Consider the following 26,157-nt stretch of genomic DNA (forward strand, 5'->3'; position numbering starts at 1 on the left):
GCTTGAGGCAGTATAATGTAATGTGAGCTTTGAGGCAGTATAATGTCATGTGAGCTTGAGGCAGTATAATGTCATGTGAGCTTTGAGGCAGTATAATGTCATGTGAGCTTGAGGCAGTATAATGTAATGTGAGCTTGAGGCAGTATAATGTAATGTGAGCTTGATGCAGTATAATGTAATGTGAGCTTTGAGGCAGTATAATGTAATGTGAGCTTTGAGGCAGTATAATGTAATGTGAGCTTGAGGCAGTATAATGTCATGTGAGCTTTGAGGCAGTATAATGTCATGTGAGCTTGAGGCAGTATAATGTCATGTGAGCTTTGAGGCAGTATAATGTCATGTGAGCTTGAGGCAGTATAATGTCATGTGAGCTTTGAGGCAGTATAATGTCATGTGAGCTTGAGGCAGTATAATGTCATGTGAGCTTTGAGGCAGTATAATGTAATATGAGCTTGAGGCAGTATAATGTAATGTGAGCTTGAGGCAGTATAATGTAATGTGAGCTTGAGGCAGTATAATGTAATGTGAGCTTTGAGGCAGTATAATGTAATGTGAGCTTGAGGCAGTATAATGTAATGTGAGCTTGAGGCAGTATAATGTAATGTGAGCTTTGAGGCAGTATAATGTAATGTGAGCTTGAGGCAGTATAATGTAATGTGAGCTTGAGGCAGTATAATGTAATGTGAGCTTGAGGCAGTATAATGTAATGTGAGCTTGAGGCAGTATAATGTAATGTGAGCTTGAGGCAGTATAATGTAATGTGAGCTTGAGGCAGTATAATGTAATGTGAGCTTGAGGCAGTTTAATGTAATGTGAGCTTGAGGCAGTATAATGTAATGTGAGCTTGAGGCAGTATAATGTAATGTGAGCTTGAGGCAGTATAATGTAATGTGAGCTTGAGGCAGTATAATGTAATGTGAGCTTTGAGGCAGTTTAATGTAATGTGAGCTTGAGGCAGTATAATGTAATGTGAGCTTGAGGCAGTATAATGTAATGTGAGCTTGAGGCAGTATAATGTAATGTGAGCTTGAGGCAGTATAATGTAATGTGAGATTGAGGCAGTATAATGTAATGTGAGCTTTGAGGCAGTATAATTGTTTGAAACCTAAACGTTTTTACTTTACTTCAAATAATGAGGCATGTCTTACCCTGCTTCAAAGTAGCCTAGCCAAAATCCATCCGTAGAAACGTGGAGGCAATTCTTTTTTAACGACTTCCTCATGCCATTAACTAGCATTTTATCTCCTGTTCTATTGGTTTTCATGTCAACTTTCTTTCGTTGTCCAGAAGCCAAAGGCACAATCCTATTCATATTAGCAACCCATCATAGTTGTTGCTATTAAGAGTCCCCCTCGTTATGTTTCTAACAGAGATTTCTATCTCTGTCAACTGCTTGCATTAGGTTTATAACGTTTTTTTCCACGAAATTGCATTTTAGCAAATATTTGAAAATGAAGTTTTATTTGCTGCTTCATTACAGGAGTTGCATGTTCAATAACAGGCTATATAGCCTTTTGACTGTAAGACGATAGGCGTCCTTGTATGCATAGTATCAGAGAAGAAAAGGCAAAGCCATAGGTTTGTGGACCATTTTAAGTCCTTAGTGATTTGGACAGCAAGGAACTGTAAGCTCTCAAACCCCTCCACAGCAGCCCAGTCAATGTGGATGGGCTCGCTCGCCCCCCCCCCCCCCACACTGCCAGGTCACTGACCTCCCTGTAGGCTGTCTCATCATCGCCGGAGATCAGGCCTACCACTGTCGTGTCGTTAGTAAACTTGATGGTGTTGGGAGTCGTGCGTGGCCATGTAGTTGTGGGTGAACAGGGAGTACAGGAGGGGACTAAGAACACATCCCTGTGGGGACCCCATGTTGAGGGTCAGCGTGGCGGAGGTGATGTTGCCTACCCTCACCACCTGGGGACGTTAGGAAGTCCAGGATCCAGTTGCAGAGGGAGGTGTTCGGTCCCAGGGAGGTGTCGAGCTTGGAGGGGACTACGGTGTTGAGCGCTAAGATGTAGTCAATTAACAGCATTCTCACATAGGTATTCCTCTCCTCTCGAAGATGGGTGAGGGCAGGATGGAGTGCAATTGAAATTGCGTCATGTGTTGGGGCGGTATGCACATTTTAATGTGTCTACGCCTTGATCACACCGATAGCATTTTGGTACACCAGAAGTACATTAATTTCCAATGTAACGCTGTGTTTGCCTTGGAGCATTGAGTTGCAGAGGCAGTGTGTTCTGTGTGCTGCATACATTGGATTTATCGGATTTATGCATCAAACTATGTGTAGACGGCTTGACAGAAATGGTAGCAGAAGGTGAACGTTGATATTTTGTTGTACACATATCCAGATGATGCTGCGTACCATTTAGCGCAATGACACTGTCGGTGTGACCAAGGCGTTGAGGTTATAGATTATTATCTACATGGCAGTTGGTTGCAAATCGATGACAGTTGTCTAGCTAGCTCGGTCGCTAGTTTATCTTATTAGCCAGTTGACATCGTAAATCGTGGAGTTGAATTTAGTCGGCGGGCTAGCGCCTCGATCACACCTAGTGTCATTGCGCAAAATGGTACGCAGCATCATCTGGATATGTGTGCAACAAAAACTCAACATTCACCTTCTGCTACCATTTCAACCAAGCAGTCTACGCCTAAAATTTGACGCATACATTCGATTAATCCATGGGTTGGGTTGACACAGGTGAGCTATTTACGCTAACACCTGAGACGTTGAAAGACACAACTTATAACTATAATATCTAGCTATGAGTGTGTTCCATAACCCGTTGTGCAGCTATTTTAGTCACTGTAATGCACAATTTATCAACACTGTTGGCTAGCAGATGATAGCTAGCTAGATTACAACATTAAAGAACCTGCAATGTCGCAGTTTCAGGGTTAGCAAAATGGCTAAAATGGTCGTACTGACACAGATACGGCGAAACACTTACATGCGACAGGTTCTACTGGAACATTTCCTTTCCTTAGCAACTTCGCTGAAATTCTCGGTCCGTTTAGGTCACCAGTATTTTTAATTGGTCTTGTTTATTACCCTGTGCAGAGGCTCTATGGTGGTCAGCTGATTCCACAACAGTTTACGGCGCTGCCGTCAGTGGATATTACTGCAGTAAACACTGCTGGCAGCCATCTTGGTTGAGGCAAGTGGATGTACTCAGGTGAGGCCTGCACAATGGGCCTGCAGGTGGAGTACATGTCCCACAGGTGGAGTTGGTGACATATACAAACGGGAAAAATGTATGCGCATGGGTGGAGTAGCCTACATACACAGCTTAACACTGAACAATAATGTCATTGTCTTATAAAATATGAAACTGTTGTCTTACAGACATGGAGAACTGGGGCGTATTCATTACGGAAACCGTTTAAGAACCAAATGGAAACAAACAGAGCAAAACAAGAGTTCCTATTGGACAAATTCAGTTAGGACCCTTGTTTCATTTGCTTCCATTTAAGAAAAGGAACTAAACGGGAGCAAATGAAACGGGGAGGGACCTACCTGAATTGGTCCAATAGAAACTCTAGTTTTCATTGTATAACGTTTTATTTTTGGAGTAAATGGATTCCATTGCAAAAACTTTTGCAATGGAATCCGACAAGACAAAGACCATAGCAAACAGTTGCAAAACGTTTTGCAACGGAAATAGTTCTTAAAACGGAGAACTTTTTGTACCGAAAACGACAGTTTCTATCGGACAAATTCGCGTAGGACCGTGCCGCCTGTCCCCCATTTCATTATATTTGGTTGCTAGTGGATACGCCACTGAGGGGAAAAAAAGTGGGAAAACACATCAAAACAACTCAAAGATTATAAATAAACCTTTACCTTTTCTCTACAATTTGTGTTATAAGTCACCTCAGATGCTGCTTCTCTGTATAGTTAGTCTTTATTCAAAGTCATTTTACAAAGTATTTTATATCATTAATATATTAAAAACAAGTATTAAAAAAGGTAGTCATAATAGTTGCCCAGTTGACCACTCAGTTTTCTTTAGTAGCAAATGTGTACACAAACCTTTAAAATATAGTTACAAAGTCCATTTGTTATACAGCATGATGAAGTAAGTAAAATAACAAAGTATTTTATAAACATTAAACAGAGTATTGTTTGATAGGGGTCATATTGATAGAAGGCTGACAATGCATTAGGCCAATAAAATAGCCATGGCTGAGTCTCAATCCAAAGCCTGCATCCTGTGGATTGAGTCACAGCCCATGTCGAAATATGAAACTAATTGTAATGTCTGTGCAGGAAGTTATTCATAGCAAATATTGCAAATTGCCAATTTCATTCATTCATTTCAATGGGTTGCATACCAAAATTGCACCCTATTCCCTAGTGCACTACTTTTGACCGGAACCCTACAGGCCCTGGTCAAAAGTAGTGCACTAAATAGGGAGTCAAATGTCATTTGGGGCACGGTCAATATTGAGCACATTTCAGAACATTACCACTCACACCAAAGCCAGAATAATAACGATCCTGTTACAAAAACACAATAATAACCAAAAGAGTGGATGGATAGTGTTGATATTAGAATAAGCGTTATGGCTGACTACTAGCTCAATTCATTGAAGAACGCAAGAAGCTATTTGCATCCGTTTATGATCGGGGGGGGGGGGGGGGGGGGGGTTGGCTCCGCTAAAACGTGAAACTACAGCAAGCAATCCATAGGTGCAGCAGGGTCCTATGGGATCAATGTAAACAACTGGTTCAGCTTTAAAAAGCATGTATACAATGAATCCATGTCCATATAAAGTGTGTTAAATGACTTACAGCAGTAAGGAAGGACACCATAAAATAAAATACAAACGGTGGGAAATAATTTACTTCTAGGATCCAGCATTATGAACAGAAAATAAAGCTGAAATTCTTGTACATTTGAAAAAAATCATGATTATGACACACTTCTGACTGCAAGTATACATTTGAGAACTGATCCATTGCAATACAAACCATCAATAATATTCACAATATATTACATTTTGTCAGTTTAAACAAGGCCAACTCCAGTCAAACCAATAACTCTGGGCCCCGATCCTAGATCAGCACTCCAACTGAGGCTTCATGAATACAGGCCAAGGTATGTCAGGAGTGCCCAGTAATGACGAGTAATGCTGCAACCATCCAGGAGAGGGAAACTAAAATAAGGCTTTAAAAATCCAGAGATAAACAACATTGTCTGTTACACAAAACCCTAAACATTAAATCCCCAATGCAATAGGGCTCCGGTAAGCTTTTGGATGGAAGCATCTTCCCGTAGTAAGATCATGCCGGGGAGGCCTCAAATATGTTCTCAGCTCAAAAAGTATAGGAATGACAGGTTAGCCTGGTCCCAGATCTGTTTGTGCCATCTTGACAACTCCTATGGTCAAAACTGACATTTACCACAGGAGTTGTAGGACCATAGGAGTTGGCAAGACAGCACAAACAGATCTGGGACCAGGCCCTGCCGGTGAGCCCCCCCCCCTCTCATATGTTCTCGGCCTGGGGGATCTCTCGGATGCTGTCCCTGGGGTTGGGGCGGGCTGAGGCAGGCCGTCTTCTGATGCTGCGGCCGGACGCGATGAGGTCGGCGTAGCCTCTGGAGTGAGAGAAGGCGTAGGCTGAGCGGCGGGACTGTCTTCCGCGCTGGAAGGGAGGCTTCTTCTTCTCCTCTTCCTCCATCTCATACTTCTTCCTGTTCCTCTGGACCTGCGGAAAAAAACAAAAATCATTCATAAACATTCATACATCATTTATAAACATTTTTTAAATATGGATGTGTGGTGGGTTTCATTCAAGAGCACTTCAAACTTGGGATGTAGTTTGCCAGATTTTGTGCTCCATTTTATACACTGATCTCTGCTAAAAAAATCTCTAACAATATTGCAGTGGCAATGAGCCCATCATGTGTACCATGGACATATCAATGACATGTCATGCCAAAATGTTGCCGATATCAACGCATTATGAGTAAAGTCCTCTTTGGTTAGTAGTAGCTAGGCCTTACGTCATCTCCAACGGATGGCCATATGGTTTTGTAGAGGAACTGAATACAGATGACAGGTAGCAGGCTGATCCCCACAGTCAAGATGATGGTCAGCCACAGATAAGGCTGTCTGAGCGCGTTAGAAGCCACTCCTAACACACATGGGAAAAACAAAACATATGCTGGTTTATAAAAGCTCAACAATTAAACATTATCAGTCAGGGCTCTAAATAGCGATCATTTTGGGTCGCATATGCTTATAGATATTTCGCAGTGCAGAACTAACATTTTTATTTTGAGAGCACCAGTGCAACCAGGAGAACAATCACCCAGATAATAATTGGTGTAATGAGACGCTTCACTGTGCAGTTGTTTCCAAGTGCCCTAGAGAAAAAAAAGCATGCTCAGATTCGTTCAATCCAAAGCCTATATGTAAAGAATATTAAAAGAGTATTAAAGAATTTAAAGAATGCATCAGTGATTTTGTATTTCTTGCAACTTTCTGAAGACGTAACGACATGGGAATGCCTGTGTCTACCAATCATTGTAGCCAGTTAGCAAAGCCGATACAGTCATTTCTAAAGGCTTTCCCATAAAACGTTCCAAATTAAAATGTTAAACTGCAAAGTAGGCTTACCTGGCAGAATATGATATCATGATGATTTGTATCAAGTGGTCTTTCGTTTTGCAAACTCTGCCAATGCGCATGCAGGCGCAATTTACATTAAAAAGGGCAACTGTACCCTCCAAAATATTTATTTAAATTTTTTCCCCAGACCTCAAAAGTGGTCTCCTGATGTGGTTTAAGCATTGTTGTGGACAATTGGATGTTCAAAAAATTTTTTAAAGTGTCATTTTGAGAGTGAACACCTGAAAAAAAACTGTGGGAACTCCAAAAACTGGAAAAACTAAAACAAGAAAAACGTATTATTGTGTTTTTTGGTGTTATTATGGCAAATAAATGTATTAGCTGGTAAGAATTCTGTTGTTTTTTTCATCTACCTGGTGGACCATGAAGTTAGTTTTTAGGAAATGTTCATAAATGATGTCGCGGGTCATTCCTAAACCACTCACGGGCATTTGTTTACACCTTGTTCAGTCATGTTACCTCATTAGTTAGCTAGCTAACAACCTGGTAGCTTTTATTTGTTTATTTGGATCCCCATTAGCTTTTGCAGTGGCAGCAGCTATTCTTCCTGGGGTCCAGAAAAAACATGACAGGTTACAAAAACACTGGTACACTGATGGACAAGGACAGTCACACATTTAATGATATACAAACAATACAAAAACCATTTAAAAACAATACAACTAAAAACAGAATGTGTGTTTGTGTGTGTCACCTCACAGTCCATGAGGTAATTTTGCTGTTTGCTTGAGTAATTGGAGTTCCATGTGATCATAATAATTAGTCATTTAGCAGACGCTCTTATCCAGAGCGACTTACAGGAACAATTAGGGTTAAGTGCCTTGCTCAAGGGCACATCGACAGATTTTCCACCTAGTCGGGGATTAGAACCAGCGACCTTTCGGTTACTGGCACAACGCTCTTAACCACTAAGCTACCTGCCGCCCTCATGGCTCTGTATAATCTTGTGCATTGCCGTGAATTCATTTTGGACTTGGGGACTGTGAAGAGACCCCTGGTGGCATGTCTTGTTGGGTATGTATGGGTGTCTGAGTGGAATGTTATTTCAATATGCAGACGATCTGAAATCTTCATTACAGTAATACTTCTCAAAAACTAGAAGAGAATAAATTAATCTCTCGTCAATCCTCAACCAGGAAAGACTGGCAGGCATGTTGTTGATGTTAGTTCTGTATGTGCAGTTAAGGGCAAGGCATTTGAGCCAGCTGCAGCTTTGCTATGTCTTTCTTTGCTGCACTTGACCATATTACCGGACAGTAATCAAGATGGGACAAGACCAGAGCCTGAACAACTAGTACAGTTGATGTGTCAAAAACACAGACCATCTTTTTATAAACAGACATACCCCTCCCCATCTTCACTACAACTTTGTCAATATGACTTGACCATGATAATTGACCATCCAATGTTATACCTAGGAGTTTAGCTTCCTCAACTTGCTCAATGGTCACACACTTTATACAACAACTCCAGTTGAGGTTTAGGTATTCAATGTTTATTTTTAACAAAATACAATGCTTTTAGTTTTAGATGATACTGACTAACTCCTTTTTTAGAATTTAAGTGAGTTCACTGGCTTTGTGTTCTGACATGTAGAGTGTGGAATCATCCGCTTACGTAGTCATTCTAGCTTTGTGTAAGACCAGTGGCAGATCATTTGTAAAAAAAATTGAGAAGAGTAATGGCCCAAGGCAACTGCCCTGAGGGACACCACACTGTACATATCAGATGTTAGAGAAGCTTCCATTAAAAGAACACTCTGGGTTCTATTGGATAAATAACTCTCCAACCATGTGATGGCAGGTGATGTAAAACCATAGCGAGTGAGTTTCTTCAATAACAATTTATGATCAATAACATCAAAGGCTGCACTGAAATTGAACAATACAGCTCGGACTATCATCTTATTATCCATCTCTTTTAAACAATTATTTGGGGCAGTACAAGTTGAGTGCCCTTCTCTATATGCATGCTGAAAGTCAGTAGTTAACTTGTTCTCTGAAAAATAGCATTGTATTTGGTCAAAGAATTCTCTCCATCCATTTACTAAGAGCAGGCAGCAAACTTATTGGGCGGCTGTTAGAGCCATCAAAGGGTGCTTTACTATTTTTAGGCAGTGGAATTACTTAGGTGGCAATACAGTCTGCTACCATTCTCAATAGTTTCCCATCAAGGTTGTCTATACCTGGTGGCTTATAATTATTGATGGATAACAGTTGTTTCACCCCTCCCACACTTACTTGACCAAATTCAAAATAGCAATCTGTCTCTTCCATTACTACACCTTTGAACAAAAACAGGATGGTTCACTGTTCAATGTTGTCACTTCACTTCTGAGTTCTTCTACTTACTCGTGAAATAGTCATTGAAATGATTGGCAAAAATCGAAAGGTTTTGTTATAAATTATCAATCAACTTCAATGAACAATGGAGATGAATAGGGTTTTCTGCCCATGATTTCATTTAAGGTATTCCAAAGTCTTTTTCGATTGTGTTTTATGTCATTTATCTTGGTTTGGTAATATAATTTAGTAATTAGTCACCACATTTCTCAATTGACAGTATGTCAACCAATCAGCTGGGCAGCCTGACTTGTTTGACACCTCTTTTGCATCATTTCTTTGAACCATACAATTGTTCAATTCATCATCAATTCAGTGGGCTCTAACAGCTCTCACACTTAATTTCTTAACAGGTGCATGCTGGTCAACAATTGGCAAGAATAATTTTACAAATTTTACAAAATGCTGCATCTGGATTCACTTCCTCATACACATCAGACCAAAAAAATAATTGTTTTACATCTTCAACAAAAGAGTCAAGAGAACATTTCTTGCATGATCTCTTATTAATTACTTTAGGCCCAACCTTTGGCACTTTGGCTGTCCTTGTTATTGCCACAATGTTATGTTCAGGTGCTTGTGAGTGTCAGTTGGTGTATGTGTCAATGTGACGTGGGGCTGAAGCTACTGACACGGAAGCTAGGCTCGGTCTCCTGCCAGGCTTTTGGGAGGGAGGGTGGCCAATGAGCTTGTCGTAGGGGATGTAAGCAACGTCCCCACGTTCTCTAGCAGCTTTCATAGATGGAATTACGTTCTTTACGGCTCTGGGGCTTCAGCTTCAGAGAAGATGTTGGTTCCTGTTAAGTTCTTGGCTCTCTCTCCAGAACAGTCATCTTGTCCTTGAACCTATGGAACTTGACCACTAAAATCGGCCTGGGTCTGTTATCTGGGCTCATAACAGGTTTTCCCCAGACCTGTGGGCGCGCTCCACCTCAATCTTCCTATGATCAGTCTTGCAGATTTTCTGTGATAATTTTTCTCACTTTCTCCTCAGACTCCGTCCAGGTCTCATGTGTAGACTCTGGTATGCCATCCACAACAATGTTATTCCTCACGGATTGTCCCGCTAGATAGTCTGATTTCCCAGTGGTCTGTAATAGCGAAACACTGTCCTCTCCTAACACCAGCACAGCTCGCAGGGCTGATGGAAACAGCCACAAACAGCAGGGATTTAAACAGCCACAAGCCCGGGACTATCCGCGGTCCCAGCCACAAGGGCTACCCGCGTCGCGGCTTGTGTTCAAACTGTCAAGGAAACCTGGCTAGCTTGATCGCTAGCTAGCAGCTAGGCTAGCTGCTTCGCCAAGCAGCAGCTCGTCAGACCAGGGTTTGGCAGCATCCCTGGACAGATAGTAGCGGTCCCAGCAACTGAGGCTAACCGCGTTGCGGAATCCAAATTAAACTTTACCAGTACATCTAAACATTTGGGGGCACAGAAAGAAAGCAAAAGGGATTGCTTCTTTAGAACAGTGATTCCCAAACTGTGGGGCATGCCAGTCGGCAGGGGGGCCCCACAGTTCGGGAACCATTTTTCTAAAGAAGCTTTCCCTTTTATTTTTTTTATTAAGGAACTCAGTCCAGCTTTCAACTTACTCCTGAAAGTTGTAATAGTAGAATACACAAGGTACAATTTCAAAATTGGGTAGTGCATCAGCAGTTTTCCTCTTGTCATGTCAGTCACTGCATACCTTAGAGAGCCATTTATAACGTGTTGGAAATGTCCAGATCAACTAGCCCATGTCAGCTAACGTTTTTTAGCCCATTGACTTTGTTGTAATGTTTGAGTCACTCAGATATCACATGAACACGCATAAGAAATGGCAAAATGTGTAGAATTGTAGGAACTTCGCTTAAAAACTGAAAAATTATCTGTACCTCATGACAAAATGTGTGGAATTGCAGGAAATGACCTTTAAAATGGCAACAACAACAAAAAAAGTATCCATCCCATGGCCAAATGGATTTGCTTTAAACCTGCAAAATATTCCCTCTGCCAACATGAGTTTGTGTCATGCTTGTGCCCTTAGAAATAGACATGGGGCACGTACACAGGGGGGAGCAGGGAGTTCCCCAATGCTGGAAGGGGGGTCTGAGTGAAAACGTTGGGGATCCCCTGCTTTAGAAGATCAATGATCATAGCAATGAATGAATGACTGATCTCTTGCATGTCGTCGCTCACAAACTTGACGCTCTCAAAGAAACCTAATATTCCACAAATTACTTGGTCATTTCAAGTTTTTCTATCAACATTTTAGGTTTTTATAATAAAACGAATGTCTTTACAGGGTTAAATATTAGTTTCTAGAACACAACATGTGCTTCAAAAGCAGCTAGAATCCATATGGGCCCAATATGTATTTAATAATATCTCAATCAATAAAAAAATATATACAGTGAGGGAAAAAAGTATTTGATCCCCTGCTGATTTTGTACGTTTGCCCACTGACAAAGAAATGATCAGTCTATAATTTTAATGGTAGGTTTATTTGAACAGTGAGAGACAGAATAACAACAAAAAAATCCAGAAAAATGCATGTCAAAAATGTTATAAATTGATTTGCATTTTAAATGAGGGAAATAAGTATTTGACCCACTCTCAATCAGAGAGTGGGAGAGTGGGTCAAATACAGATTTCTGGCTCCCAGGTGTCTTTTATACAGGTAACGAGCTGAGATTAGGAGCACACTCTTTTAGGAGTGCTCCTAATCTCACCTTGTTACCTGTATAAAAGACACCTGTCCACAGAAGCAGTCAATCAATTAGATTCCAAACTCTCCACCATGGCCAAGACCAAAGAGCTCTCCAAGGATGCCAGGGACAAGATTGTAGACCTACACAAGGCTGGAATGGGCTACAAGACCATCGCCAAGCAGCTTGGTGAGAAGGTGACAACAATTGGTGCGATTATTCGCAAATGGAAGAAACACAAATGACCTGTCAATCCCTCTCGGCATGGGGCTCCATGCAAGATCTCACTTCGTGGAGTTGCAATGATCATGAGAACGGTGAGGAATCAGCCCAGAACTACACGGGAGGATCTTGTCAATGATCTCAAGGCAGCTGGGACCATAGTAACCAAGAAAACAATTGTTAACACACTACGCCATGAAGGACTGAAATCCTGCAGCGCCCGCAAGGTCCCCCTGCTCAAGAAAGCACATATACAGCCCCGTCTGAAGTTTGCCAATGAACATCTGAATGATTCAGAGGAGAACTGGGTGAAAGTGTTGTGGTCAGATGAGACCAAAATCGAGCTCTTTGGCATCAACTCAACTCGCCGTGTTTGGAGGAGGAGGAATGCTGCCTATGACCCCAAGAACACCATCCCCACCGTCAAACATGGAGGTGGAAACATTATGCTTTGGGGGTGTTTTTCTGCTAAGGGGACAGGACAACTTCACCACATCAAAGGGACGATGGACGTGGCCATGTACCGTCAAATATTGGGTGAGAACCTCCTTCCCTCAGCCAGGGCATTGAAAATAGGTTGTGGATGGGTATTCCAGCATGACAATGACCCAAAACACACAGGCCAAGGCAACAAAGGAGTGGCTCAAGAAGAAGCCCATTAAGGTCCTGGAGTGGCCTAGCCAGTCTCCAGACCTTAATCCCATAGAAAATCTATGGAGGGAGCTGAAGGTTCGAGTTGCCAAACGTCAGCCTTGAAACCTTAATGACTTGGAGAAGATCTGCAAGATCCCTCCTGAGATGTGTGCAAACTTGGTGGCCAACTACAAGAAACGTCTGACCTCTGTGATTGCCAACAAGGGTTTTGCCAACAATGGCTTTGCCACCAAGTACTAAGTCATGTTTTGCAGAGGGGTCAAATACTTATTTCCCTCATTAAAATGCAAATCAATTCATAACATTTTTTGACATGCGTTTTTCTGGATTTTTTTGTTGTTATTCTGTCTCTCACTGTTCAAATAAACCTACCATTAAACTTATAGACTGATCATGTCTTTGTCAGTGGGCAAACGTTCAAAATCAGCAGTTAAGTTTGCCGACGACACAACAGTGGTAGGCCTGATCACCGACAAGACAGCCTATAGGGAGGAGGTCAGAGACCTGGCCATGTGGTGCCAGGACAACAACCTCTCCCTCAACGTGACCAAGACAAAGGAGATGATTGTGGACTACAGGAAAAAAAAGAGGACTGAGCACGCCCCCATTCTCATCGACAGGGCTGTAGTGGAACAGGTTGAGAGCTTCAAGTTCCTTGGTGTCCACATCACCAACGAACTATCATGGTCCAAACACACCAAGACAGTCGTGAAGAGGGCACGACAAAGCCTATTCCCCCTCAGGAGACTGAAAAGATTTGGCATGGGTCCTCAGATCCTCAAAAAATTATACAGCTGCACCATCGAGAGCATCCTGACTGGTTGCATCACCGCCTGGTATGGCAACTGCTTGGCCTCCGACCGCAAGGCACTATAGAGGGTAGTGCGTACGGCCCAGTACATCACTGGGGCCAAGCTTCCTACCATCCAGGACCTCTATACCAGGCGGTGTCAGAGGAAGGCCCTCAAAATTGTCAAAGACTCCAGCCACCCTAGTCATAGACTGTTCTCCCTGCTACCGCACGGCAAGCGGTACCGGAGTGCCAAGTCTAGGTCCAAAAGACTTCTCAACAGCTTCTACCCCCAAGCCATAAGACTCCTGAACAGCTAATCATGGCTACCCGGACTATTTGCACTGCCCCCACACCCCATCCTTTTTACGCTGCTGCTACTCTGTTAATTATTTATGCATAGTCACTTTAACTCTACCCACATGTACATATTACTTAAACTATCTCAACTAGCCGGTGCCCCCGCACATTGAATCTGCACCGGTACCCCCCTGTATATATAGCCTCCCTACTGTTATTTTATTTTACTTCTGCTCTTTTTTTCTCAACACTTTTTTTGTTGTTGCTTTATTTTTACTTTTTTTGTTAAAAATAAATGCACTGTTGGTTAAGGGCTGTAAGTAAGCATTTCACTGTAATGTCTGCACCTGTTGTATTCGGCGCACGTGACCAATAAAATTTGATTTGATATCAAATACTTTTTTCCCCTCACTGTATATCTGGTGCTCCTATATTTAATGTTGTGCTCCTAACTTTAAAATTGGCAGCACCAGTGCTACCAATGAATTATTTTTTAAATGCTGTGCCCTGATCGTCATCACCACCATCAGTGACAAGAGACGTATGGCCTGGGTCATGTTCATTAGAGCACAACATTTTAAAACGTTTTGCAACGAAAAACAAAACATTAGCGTCTCTTATTGGACAGGTACAGATAGACTCTCCCTGTTTCAGTCCGTTTGTAGGAGCCAAACGGAAACCAACAGCTTAAACGGGGGCGGCACTAACCTGAACTTTTCAATAAGAAACGCCCATTTTTGTTGTAAAACTTTTTTTTTAGTTGCAAAACATTTCGCTACGGTGTACACTGATGAATACACCACAGATATTAAGCAGAACTCACCGGTGAAGGTGAAGGTTGATGGGAAGATGACGTGGATTCCTGCACTGTGGATATCGAACATGATCCCGAAGTATATAGCTATACTGCAGAGGACAGCGAAGCAGTTCACAAAGGTCCAGTAGGACGTCTCCAGAGATATCTGGAGAGAACAGAAGAGACACAGGAAAATAAAAACAACTCTACATCACTTGCTAACAGCTATAAAATCGGTCTCTTATCAGTCTTGCATTTGAGCTGAACAGTTTTATAAAAAGAACAGCTGGGAATCAATCAACTAACCAATCCAACCAACTAATCAAATCAACCAATCATTCTCCAGCTACCTGCAGGTTGACGGTGAAGATGAGAGACGAGGCCATGACCACAGCGAGGGACTGGTAGTCGGAGGGTGCCTCTCCGTCCTGCCCCATGGTCTGGAGGAACGCTCCGTACGGGATGAAGAATATCACCAGAGAGGTGAAGATGCCGTGGAACAGACTGATGAAGAAATTCTTGTAGTTGAACAGCGCCCCCTGCTGACCAGGGAGGTATAACTTGGGGAACTTTCTACTCAGTTTGTCGTTCACGTCCTTCAAAGGAAACAGGAAATAGAAATGACATATTAGCTCAGGGGTTCTCAAACTTTTACTGCACTCAACCCCAAATTGACACTTGAAAATGCAGGGGACCCCACTTGGAAAAATGATATTCCCTAGTTAACGCTGTGTGTTCATATTACCTCAATTTTAGTTCACGCATTTTAATAGTGTAAAACGTCCTTAGTTGACACTAAGAGGTTGTGTTCTATAACCATTTGAAGACACAAGTATTTGTTTGATAAGAAGATTAAATATTTTCTCAGGGCTCCCAATTTACATTTCAGGAGATCCCACACAGGGCTGAGGAAGACGTCAGCTTGACGTCGAAACATCAGTCACCTGTACTAATCTTGAAGAACAATGTATTAAAGTGACCTTGTATTAAAGTGACCTAAAATAAATAAATCTGTATTTATGCTCCAACTCCTTTTTACCTCAAATTAATTAGTACTTTCTGGAAGTTTTTCTTGGTAAGCCTCATGCTTTTTGTCATTGTTGTTGAGCAACCCTCCTTTCCTTTGTTTGCTTTAGCGCAACGGCCTCCTGAACTCAGAATTAGTTAAACATTGTCCCCTTCAGATCATACGACACATATGAGTCATTGAGTGATGAAACAACAAAGGATTTTGATTCAATGTTCACCATTAAAAATACGTAGAGAACAAATTCAAAATTGTAACTATGTTATTTTATGCTATATATTCATTTTAATATGGCCAAGACCAAGACAAATGTTTTGGACGTCAGACCATCGCCAGTGCGTCAATATTAAAGCTTACCTGATCCAACAAGCCAACCAACAGGACAGGAAGGGAGCTGTACATCACGTTGTACAAAGTAATGAACCAGTCTTCATAGGCAACCTGGAGAGTTAACAAAAACTCATAAATAAAATAATATAATTCATTCTTCTGTCATCAAATACATGTCCACATTTAGGATAAATGATCTTTACCATAGTAGATGTTACGGAAAGGTACAGAAGTAATTGGGGGTTTTTGAAGTCAGTCTAGATAAGTGGTCAATGAATATGTGAAAATGCAGTTTAGACAGGCAGCGAGACTGCTACTGTCTGTTATCCATCCTGCTGCCTAGTCACTTTACCTCTACCTATATGTACATGGCTACCTCAAATACCATGTACCCCTGCACATCGACTCGGTACTGGTACTCCGTATATAGCCACGTTACTTTCTACTCCCTGTATATAGCCACGTTACTTTCTACTCCCTGTATATAGCCACGTTACTTTCTACTTCCTGTATATAGCCACGTTACTTTCTACTTCCTGTATATAGCCACGTTACTTTCTACTCCCTGTATATAGCCACGTTACTTTCTACTTCCTGTTTATAGCCACGTTACTTTCTACTCCCTGTTTATAGCCATGTTACTTTCTACTTCCTGTTTATAGCCACGTTACTTTCTACTTCCTGTTTATAGCCACGTTACTTTCTACTTCCTGTATATAGCCACGTTACTTTCTATTCCCTGTATATAGCCACGTTACTTTCTACTTCCTGTATATAGCTACGTTACTTTCTACTTCCTGTATATAGCTACGTTACTTTCTACTTCCTGTATATAGCTACGTTACTTTCTACTTCCTGTATATAGCCACGTTACTTTCTACTTCCTGTATATAGCCACGTTACTTTCTACTTCCTGTTTATAGCCATGTTACTTTCTACTCCCTATATATAGCCATGTTGTTTTTACTCGTTATTGTTATTCACTGTATATATATATATATATATATCTTCTCATCTTTAACTCCGTATTGTTAGAAAAGGACCCGTAAGTAAGCATGTCACTGCTAGTCCACACCGGTTGTCTACAAAGCGATAAATAACATGTTATTTTATCCTAGTGCACTCCGTTCCCCCTTTAGTGCACTCCGTTCCCCCTTTAGTGCACTCCGTTCCCCCTTTAGTGCACTCCGTTCCCCCTTTAGTGCACTCCGTTCCCCCTTTAGTGCACTCCGTTCCCCCTTTAGTGCACTCCGTTCCCCCTTTAGTGCACTCCGTTCCCCCTTTAGTGCACTCCGTTCCCCCTTTAGTGCACTCCGTTCCCCCTTTAGTGCACTCCGTTCCCCCTTTAGTGCACTCCGTTCCCCCTTTAGTGCACTACTTTTGATTTTTTCCCACAGGGCACTATGTAGGGCAGGGCTGCCCAACCCCATTCCTGGAGACCTACAGTCACTTCAACACTAACATACCTGATTATATTAATTAGCTGGCTGCTAAGCTACATCAGGTTAGTTACAACTGGGGTTGGAGTGAAAACCTACAGGAGGGCAGATCCCCAGGAACAGGATTTGGCAGCCCTGATATAGGAAACAAGTTTCCATTTGGTGCACACCCTACCTCTAGAACATTCCCTCACCTGAGCTGAGAACCCACTGAAGAAGGAGTACCAGAAGTGGACCAGGGTGAAGGCAAAGTTCTTGAAGAAGAAGAAGCGGAGGAACTTGCACATGCGGATGTAGGACCAGCGGCCGTGCACCAGCAGGAGACGCTCCAGGTAGCGGAACTGAGCGAAGGCATAGTCACTGGACATCACCGCCTGCATGCCCTCCTGCCCGGATATACCCACACCGATGTCTGCAGCTGGAGCGAGAGAAGGTGGAGGTGGAGGGAGAGACATTATCATTATAACTATTACTTTTAAATATTACTGTTAGTCCCACCGTTGTTGTTATGTACTTGGACAACGTAAGTGATTTAACTTGCCATGTCAATAGTCTATTGAATTCAAATGTAATTGAACTGGGCGAGAGAGAGACAGCGAGAGACAGGGAGAAGTATAGATAGAGTGAGAAAGGGTGAGAGAGAAAGTCAGTAATGGTGCACATTTTGGTTTTTGTCCTAGCACTACACAGCTGATTCAAAGAACCAATTCATCATCAAGCTTTGATTATTTGAATTAGCTGTGTAGTGCTAGGGCAAAAAACCGGGGGGGCCCAGGACCGACTTTGGGAAACCCTGGTGTAGGGGATCCATTTGAGCAGGGCGAGGCGCAGAATCGATCTCAAACATCACATAAGTATACATTTAGTTTGAAGTAAAATGGGGTCAAGAGTATAACAGCTATCAATATTAATTTCAAGGTAATAAAGTTCTAACCCTATGGTAATTAACCTGTGTGGTGAAAATGGGGCGGCAGGTAGCTTAGTGGGTAAGAGCGTTGTGCCAGTAACCGAAAGGTCGCTGGTTCTAATCCCCGAGCCGACTAGGTGAAAAATCTGTCGATGTGCCCTTGAGCAAGGCACTTAACCCTAATTGCTTCTGTAAGTCGCTCTGGATAAGAGCGTCTGCTAAATGACTAAAATGTAATGTAAATGTAAAATCAAATTCATCTTTAAAGCTAGAATCTTTTAGTTGCTACATCAAATTAATGATATACTGTACACGTATTGATTCTTGAAGAATATAACTTATAAATGCCTCATGATCTTAGTTCAACAGTCCCATCAGAACCCAGAATATTAGCTTGTTTTACTCCAATGTTTGTAAACAATGTAAATAAATAATAATAATATAATAAGCCATTTAGCAAACGCCTTTATCCAAAGCGACTTACAGTCATGCGTGCATACATTATTTTTTGTGTATGGGTGGTCCCGGGGATCGAACCCACTACCTTAGCGTTACAAGCGCCGTGCTCTACCAGCTGAGCTACAGAGGATAGCCTCAAACACAGCTGAGCTACAGAGGATAGCCTCAAACACAGCTGAGCTACAGAGGATAGCCTCAAACACAGCTGAGCTACAGAGGATAGCCTCAAACACAGCTGAGCTACAGAGGACCACAGCTCTACCAGCTGAGCTACAGAGGATAGCCTCAAACACAGCTGAGCTACAGAGGATAGCCTCAAACACAGCTGAGCTACAGAGGATAGCCTCAAACACAGCTGAGCTACAGAGGATAGCCTCAAACACAGTTGAGCTACAGAGGATAGCCTCAAAACCATGGTTAAAACTATCATTTTGATATCAGTCAGTTGCATCCACAGCAGTCTATGAATAAAAAAAATACAGCTTTGTAATTTTTTTTCAATTAAGGATTCTAGCTTTAACAATTACTAATAAATGATTAATAATTTAAAGTAAAATCAAATAAATATCCTTCCGTACTCTTGATCATGTTGACGTCGTTGGCTCCGTCTCCGATGGACAGCGTGACGGCCTTCTTGTATTTCTTCACCAGACTGACCACGTTGGCCTTCTGTTTGGGCGTGACACGGCAGCAGATGACCGCTTCGCACTCGCACGCCATGTTCACAAAGTCCACCTGACGAGTCTCCTTCTCCCAGTCATCAATTGGCTGGGCGGCATCCAGGGGCGTGGTGGAGGCAGGTCTCTTACCAAGCCGCTTCAATCGAAGACGGCGACGCTTCTTTTTCTTCTCGTATAAGATCTCGTTCTGTGCAGAGAGAGACAGAGAGAGACAGAGAGACAGAGAGAGAGAGAGAGACACTCTGGGTATGTACATAGTCAATGGTAGGCTTCGAGGAGACTCCTATGGTAGGTACACCTATAGCTCATCTCTTGGCAGTAGTACTGTAGACTACTTTATCACTGACCTCAACCCAGAGTCTCTCAGAGCGTTCACAGTCAGGCCACTGACACCCCTATCAGACCACAGCAAGATCACAGTCTACTTGAACAGAGCAATACTCAATCATGACGCATCAAAGCCAAAGGAACTGAATAATATTAAGATATGCTATAGATTAAAGGAAAGTAGCGTAGAAACTTACCAATAAAACAATTAAGCAACAACAAATTCAATCCCTTTCAGACAACTTCCTGGACAAAACGTTTCACTGTAATAGTGAAGGTGTAAACCTAGCAGTAGAAAACCTAAAACAGTATATTTGACCTCTCAGCTTCCCTATCAAATCTAAAGATGTCTAACAGAAAACCAAAGAAAATTAACAACAATGACATATGGTTTGATGAAGAATGCAAAAACCTAAGAAAGAAATTGAGAAACCTATCCAACCAAAAACAGACACCAAGAAATCCTGAGCCTACGCCTTCACTCTAGTGAATCAATAAAACAATACAGAAATACCCTACGGAAAAAGAAGGAACAGCACGTCAGAAATCAGCTCAATGCAATTGAAGAATCCATAGACTCTAACCACTTCTGGGAAAATTGGAAAACACTAAACAAACAACACGAAGAGTTATCTATCCAAAATGGAGATGTATGGGTAAACCACTTATCCAATCTTTTTGGCCCTATAACAAAGAACAAACAGCAAAAACGATCAAATACAAATCTTAGAATCAACTGTTAAAGACTACCAGAACCCACTGGATTCTCCAATTACATTGAATGAACTACAGGACAAAATACAAACCCTCCAACCCAATAACTACCATGGGATCTGCGTCAACAGCAACCTTGGGAAAATCCTCTGCATTATCATTAACAGCAGACTAGTTTATTTCCTCAGTGAAAACAATGTACTGAGCAAATGTCAAATTGGCTTTTTACCAAATTACTGTACGACAGACCACGTATTCACCCTGCACACCCTAATTGACAAACAAACCAAAACAAAGGCAAAAGTCTCCTCATGCTTTGTTGATTTCAAAAAAGCTTGACTCAATTTGGCATGAGGGTCTCCTATCCAAATTGATGGAAAGTGGTGTTGGGGGAAAAACATACGACATTATAAAATCCATGAACACAAACAACAAGTGTGCGGTTAAAATTGGCAAAAATTTATTTCCACAGGGCCGTGGGGCGAGACAGGGATGCAGCATAAGCCACACACTCTACAACATATATATAAATGAATTGGCGAGGGCACTAGAACAGTTTGCAGCACCCTGCCTCACCCTACTAGAATCTGAAGTCAAATGTCTACTGTTTGCTGATGATCTGGTGCTTCTGTCACCAACCAAGGAGGGCCTACAGCAGCACCTAGATCTTCTGCACAGATTCTGTCAGACCTGGGCCCTGACAGTAAATCTCAGTAAGACAAAAATAATGGTGTTCCAAAAAAGGTCCAGTTGCCATGACCACAAATACAAATTCCATCTAGACACCGTTGCCCTAGAGCACACAAAAAACTATACAAACCTCGGCCTAAACATCAGCGCCACAGGTAACTTCCACAAAGCTGTGAACAATCTGAGAGACAAGGCAAGAAGGGCCTTCTATGCCATCAAAAAGGAACATAAAATTTGACATACCAATTAGGATCTGGCTAAAAAATACTTGAATCAGTTATAGAACCCATTGCCCTTTATGGTTGTGAGGTCTGGGGTCCGCTCACCAAACAATAATTCACGAAATGGGACAAACACTATATTGAGACTGCATGCAGAATTCTGCAAAAATATCCTCAGTGTACAACGTAAAACACCAAATAATGCATGCAGAGCAGAATTAGGCCGATACCCGCTAATTATCAAAATCCAGAAAAGAGCCGTTAAATTCTACAACCACATAAAAGGAAGCGATTCCCAAACCTTCCATAACAAAGCCATCACCTACAGAGAGATGAACCTGAAGAAGAGTCCCCTAAGCAAGCTGGTCCTGGGGCTCAGTTCACAAACAGACCCCACAGAGCCCCAGGACAGCAACACAATTAGACCCAACCAAATCATGAGAAAACAAAAAGAGAATTACTTCCCATATTGGAAAGAATTTACTAATAAACTGAGCAAACTAGAATGCTATTTGGCCCTAAACAGAGAGTACACAGTGGCAGAATACCTGACCACTGTGACTGACCCAAAATTAAGGAAAGCTTTGACTATGTACAGACTCAGTGAGCATAGCCTTGCTATTGAGAAAGGCCGCCGTAGGCAGACCTGGCTCTCAAGAGAAGACAGGCTATGTGCACACTGCCCACAAAATGAGGTAGAAACTGAGCTGCACTTCCTAACTTCCTGCCAAATGTATGACCATATTAGAGACACATACTTCCCTCAGATTACACAGACCCACAAAGAATTCGAAAACAAGTCTATTTTGGATAAACTTCCATATCTATTGGGTGAAATACCAGTGTGCAATCACAGCAGCAAGATGTGTGACCTGTTGCCACAAGAAAAGGGCAACCAGTGAAGAACAAACACCATTGTAAATACAATCCATATTTATGTTTATTTATTTTCCTTTTTGTACTGCACATCATTATAACACTGAATATAGACATAATATGACATTTGAAATGTTTTTATTATTTTGGAACTTCTGAGTGTAATGTTTAATGTTAATTTATTGTTTATTTCACTTTTGTTTGTTATCTATTTCACTTGCTTTGGCAATGTACGTGCCAATAAAGCACTTAAATTCTGAGAGAGAGAAAAACATGCACATTTAGAAAACAATCTTGATGTCCCTCAATTCGAAGCTAGCCCTATTTGGTCAAAGACCAAGTCCATATTATGACAAGAACAGCTCAAATAAGCAAAGAGAAACGACAGTCCATCATTACTTTAAGACATGAAGGTCAGTCAATCCGGAAAATGTCAAGAACTTTGGAAGTTTCTTCAAGTGCAGTCGCAAAAACCATCAAGCGCTATGATGAAACTGGCTCTCATGAGGACCGCCACAGGAAAGGAAGACACAGAGTTACCTCTGCTGCAGAGGATAAGTTAATTAGAGTTACCAGCCTCAGAAATTGCAGCCCAAATAAATGCTTCACAGAGTTCAAGTAACAGACATCTCAACAGCAACTGTTCAGAGGAGACTGCGTGAATCAGGCCTTCATGGTCGAATTCCTGCAAAGAAACCACTACTAAAGGACACCAATAATAAGAAGAGACTTGCTTGGGCCAAGAAACACAAGCAATATACATTAGACCAGTGGAAAATCTTTTCTTTGGTCTGATGAGTCCAAATTTGAGATTTTGATTCCAACCGTCGTGTCTGTGAGACGCAGAGTAGGTGAACGGATGATCTCTGCATGTGTGGTTCCCACCGTGAAGCATGGAGGAGGTGGTGTGATGATGCTTTGCTGGTGACACTGTCAGTGATTTATTTAGAATTCAAGGCACACTTGACCAGCATGGCTACCACAGCATTCTGCAGCGATACGCCATCCCATCTGGTTTGGGCTTAGTGGGACTATAATTTGTTTTTCAACAGGACAATGACCCAACACACCTCCAGGCTGTGTAAGGGCTATTTGACCAAGAAGGAGAGTGATGGAGTGCTGCATCAGATGACCTGGCCTCCACAATCCCCCAACCTCAACCCAATTGAGATGGTTTGGGATGAGTTGGACCGCAGAGTGAAGGAAAAGCAGCCAACAAGTACTCAGCATATGTGGGAACTCCTTCAAGGCTGTTGGAAAAGCATTCCTCAAGAAGCTGGTTGACAGAATTCCAAGAGTGTGCAAAGCTGTCATCAAGGCAAAGGGTGGCTACATTGAAGAATCTAAAATCTAAAATATATTTAGATTTGTTTAACACTTTTTGGGTTACTACATGATTCCATGTGTGTTATTTCATAGTTTTGATGTCTTCACTATTCTTCTACAATGTAGAAAATAGTAAAAATTAAGAAAAACCCTGGAATGAGTAGGTGGGTCCAAACTTTTTACTGGTACTGTACAGTTGAAGTCGGAGGTTCCCACGGGGGGCCAGTATGAAAAATGTATGCACTCACTAACTGTAAGTCGCTCTGGATAAGAGCGTCTGCTAAATGACTAAAATCTAAAATGTAAGTTTACATACAACTTAGCGAAATACATTTAAACCCAGTTTTTCACAATTCCTGACATTTAATCCTAGTAAACATTTCCTGTTTTAGGTCAGTTAGGATCACCACTTTATTTTAAGAATGTGAAATGTCAGAATAATAGTAGAGAGAATGATTTATTTCAGCTTTTATTTCTTTCATCACATTCCTAGTGGGTCAGAAATTTACATTCAATTAGTATTTGGTAGCATTGCCTTTAAATGGTTTAACATGGGTCAAACGTTTCGGATAGCCTTCCACAAGCTTCCCACAATAAGTTGGGTGAATTTTGGCCCATTCCTCCTGACAGAGCTGGTGTAACTGAGTCAGGTTTGTAGACCTCCTTGCTCGCACACGCTTTTTCAGTCCTGCCCACAAATGTTCTATAGGATTGAGGTCAGGGCTTTGTGATGGCCACTCCAATACCTTGACTTTGTTGTCCTTAAGCCATTTTGCCACAACTTTGGAAGTATGCTTGGGGTCATTGTCCATTTGGAAGACCCATTTGCGACCAAGCTTTAACTTCTTGACTGATGTCTTGAGATGTTGCTTCAATATATCCACATAATATAATATGCCATTTAGCAGACGCTTTTATCCAAAGCGACTTACAGTCATGCGTGCGTACATTTTTTTTTTTTTTTGTGTATGGGTGGTCCCGGGGATCAAACCCACTACCTTGGCGTTACAAGTGCCGTGCTCTACCAGCTGAGCTACAGAGGACCACATAATTTTCCTTCCTCATGATGCCATCTATTTTGTGAAGTGCACCAGTCCCTCCTGCAGCAAAGCACCCCCAAAGCATGATGCTGCCATCCCCGTGCTTCACGGTTGGGATGTTGTTCTTCGGCTTGCAAGGTACCCCCTTTTTCCTCCAAACATAACGATGGTCATTATGGCCAAACAGTTATATTTTTGTTTCATCAGACCAGAGGACATTTCTCCAAAAAGTACGATCTTCGTCCCCATGTGCAGTTGCAAACCGTAGACTGGCTTTTTTATGGCGGTTTTAGAGCAGTGGCTTCTTCCTTGCTGAGCGGCCTTGCAGGTTATGTCGATATAGGACTCGTTTTACTGTGGATATAGATACTTTTGTATCCGTTTCCTCCAGTATCTTCACCAGGTCCTTTGCTGTTGTTCTGGGATAGATTTTCACTTTTCGCACCAAAGTACGTATGACGGCTGCGTGGTCCCATGGTGTTTATACTTGCGTACTATTGTTTGTACAGATGAACGTGGTACCTTCAGGCGTTTGGAAACTAGACTTGTGGAGGTCTACAAAAAAAAAAAAATCCCATGATGTCAAGCAAAGAGGCACTGAGTTTAAGGTAGGCCTTGAAATACATCCACAGGTACACCTCCAATTGACTCAAATGATGTCAATTAGCCTATCAGAAGCTTCTAAAGCCATGACATAATTTTTTGGAATTTTCCAAGCTGTTTAAAGGCACAGTCAACTTAGTGTATGGAAACTTCTGACCCACTGGAATTGTGATAGTGAATTATAAGTGAAATAATCTGTCTGTAAACAATTGTTACTTAAAATTACTTGTGGCATGCACAACATAGATGTCCTAACCGACTTGCCAAAACTATAGTTTGTTAACAAGAAATGTGTGGAGTGGTTGAAAAACGAGTTTTAATGATTCCAACCTAAGTGTACGTAAACTTCCGACTTCAACTGTATATCTTTTTTTTATGGCACACGAGACATGTCTGATTCGCGCCTGTCTCAGTGGACTAATCCATTGTGGCCTCCATTAAAACTCGTTTTTCAACCACTCCACACATTTCTTGTTAACAAACTATAGTTTTGGCAAGTCGGTTAGGACATCTATGTTGTGCATGCCACAAGTAATTTTAAGTAACAATTGTTTACAGACAGATTATTTCACTTATAATTCACTATCACAATTCCAGTGGGTCAGAAGTTTACATACACTAAGTTGACTGTGCCTTTAAACAGCTTAGAAAATTCCAGAATGGCACAGTCCAGGAAGAAGGTGTGTGGCTAAGATGCACAATGCACTTCTCTCTCCAGAATGCTCTCCCTCCTGCCAATTTGTGCACATTTGTTTCATAACGTCATTGTGTGAATTTTTTTGCATTTGATTGTTAGCGTCTATCAATTCCTCCATTACATATATCACCAGTACACTTACCGTTATTTCCCATAATTTTGAATCTACAATGTTATTTTGGTTACGGTCATTTCTGTTAATACATTAAATATATTATTACAGTCTTTTACCATTCTCGTTGTCAGAGTGGACACGTTGTTTGCAGAGCACACAACCTATGCTATACTTGTGAGAAACACGTTTTGGTTCATTTCATCCCATTTATGAGTTTTGTCAATTTATTCATCGTCTTTTGTTTGGAGCGCTCCTGTCACGCATTGAAG

The 26,157-nt window shown here is 41.7% G+C and overlaps 1 protein-coding gene across 1 annotated transcript in view; it reads right to left on the reverse strand.

The window, feature by feature from the left end:
* Window positions 1-3,999: 3,999 nt before the first annotated feature.
* LOC311136091 (phospholipid-transporting ATPase IC-like) overlaps window positions 4,000-26,157 on the reverse strand; it is a 57,607-nt gene continuing 35,449 nt past the window's right edge. Inside the window, exons 22-28 of the mRNA XM_084170174.1 lie at window positions 19,178-19,466; window positions 17,428-17,651; window positions 15,822-15,905; window positions 14,788-15,033; window positions 14,465-14,603; window positions 6,018-6,148; window positions 4,000-5,719 (exon numbers count right to left, since the gene is read on the reverse strand). Coding sequence (XP_084026300.1) covers window positions 5,498-5,719; window positions 6,018-6,148; window positions 14,465-14,603; window positions 14,788-15,033; window positions 15,822-15,905; window positions 17,428-17,651; window positions 19,178-19,466 — 1,335 coding nt within the window. The 3' untranslated portion in view covers window positions 4,000-5,497. The remainder of the gene's footprint in view (window positions 5,720-6,017; window positions 6,149-14,464; window positions 14,604-14,787; window positions 15,034-15,821; window positions 15,906-17,427; window positions 17,652-19,177; window positions 19,467-26,157) is intronic.

This window comes from Coregonus lavaretus (assembly GCF_964263955.1).
Source record: "Coregonus lavaretus genome assembly, chromosome: 10".
NCBI lineage: Eukaryota > Metazoa > Chordata > Actinopteri > Salmoniformes > Salmonidae > Coregonus > Coregonus lavaretus.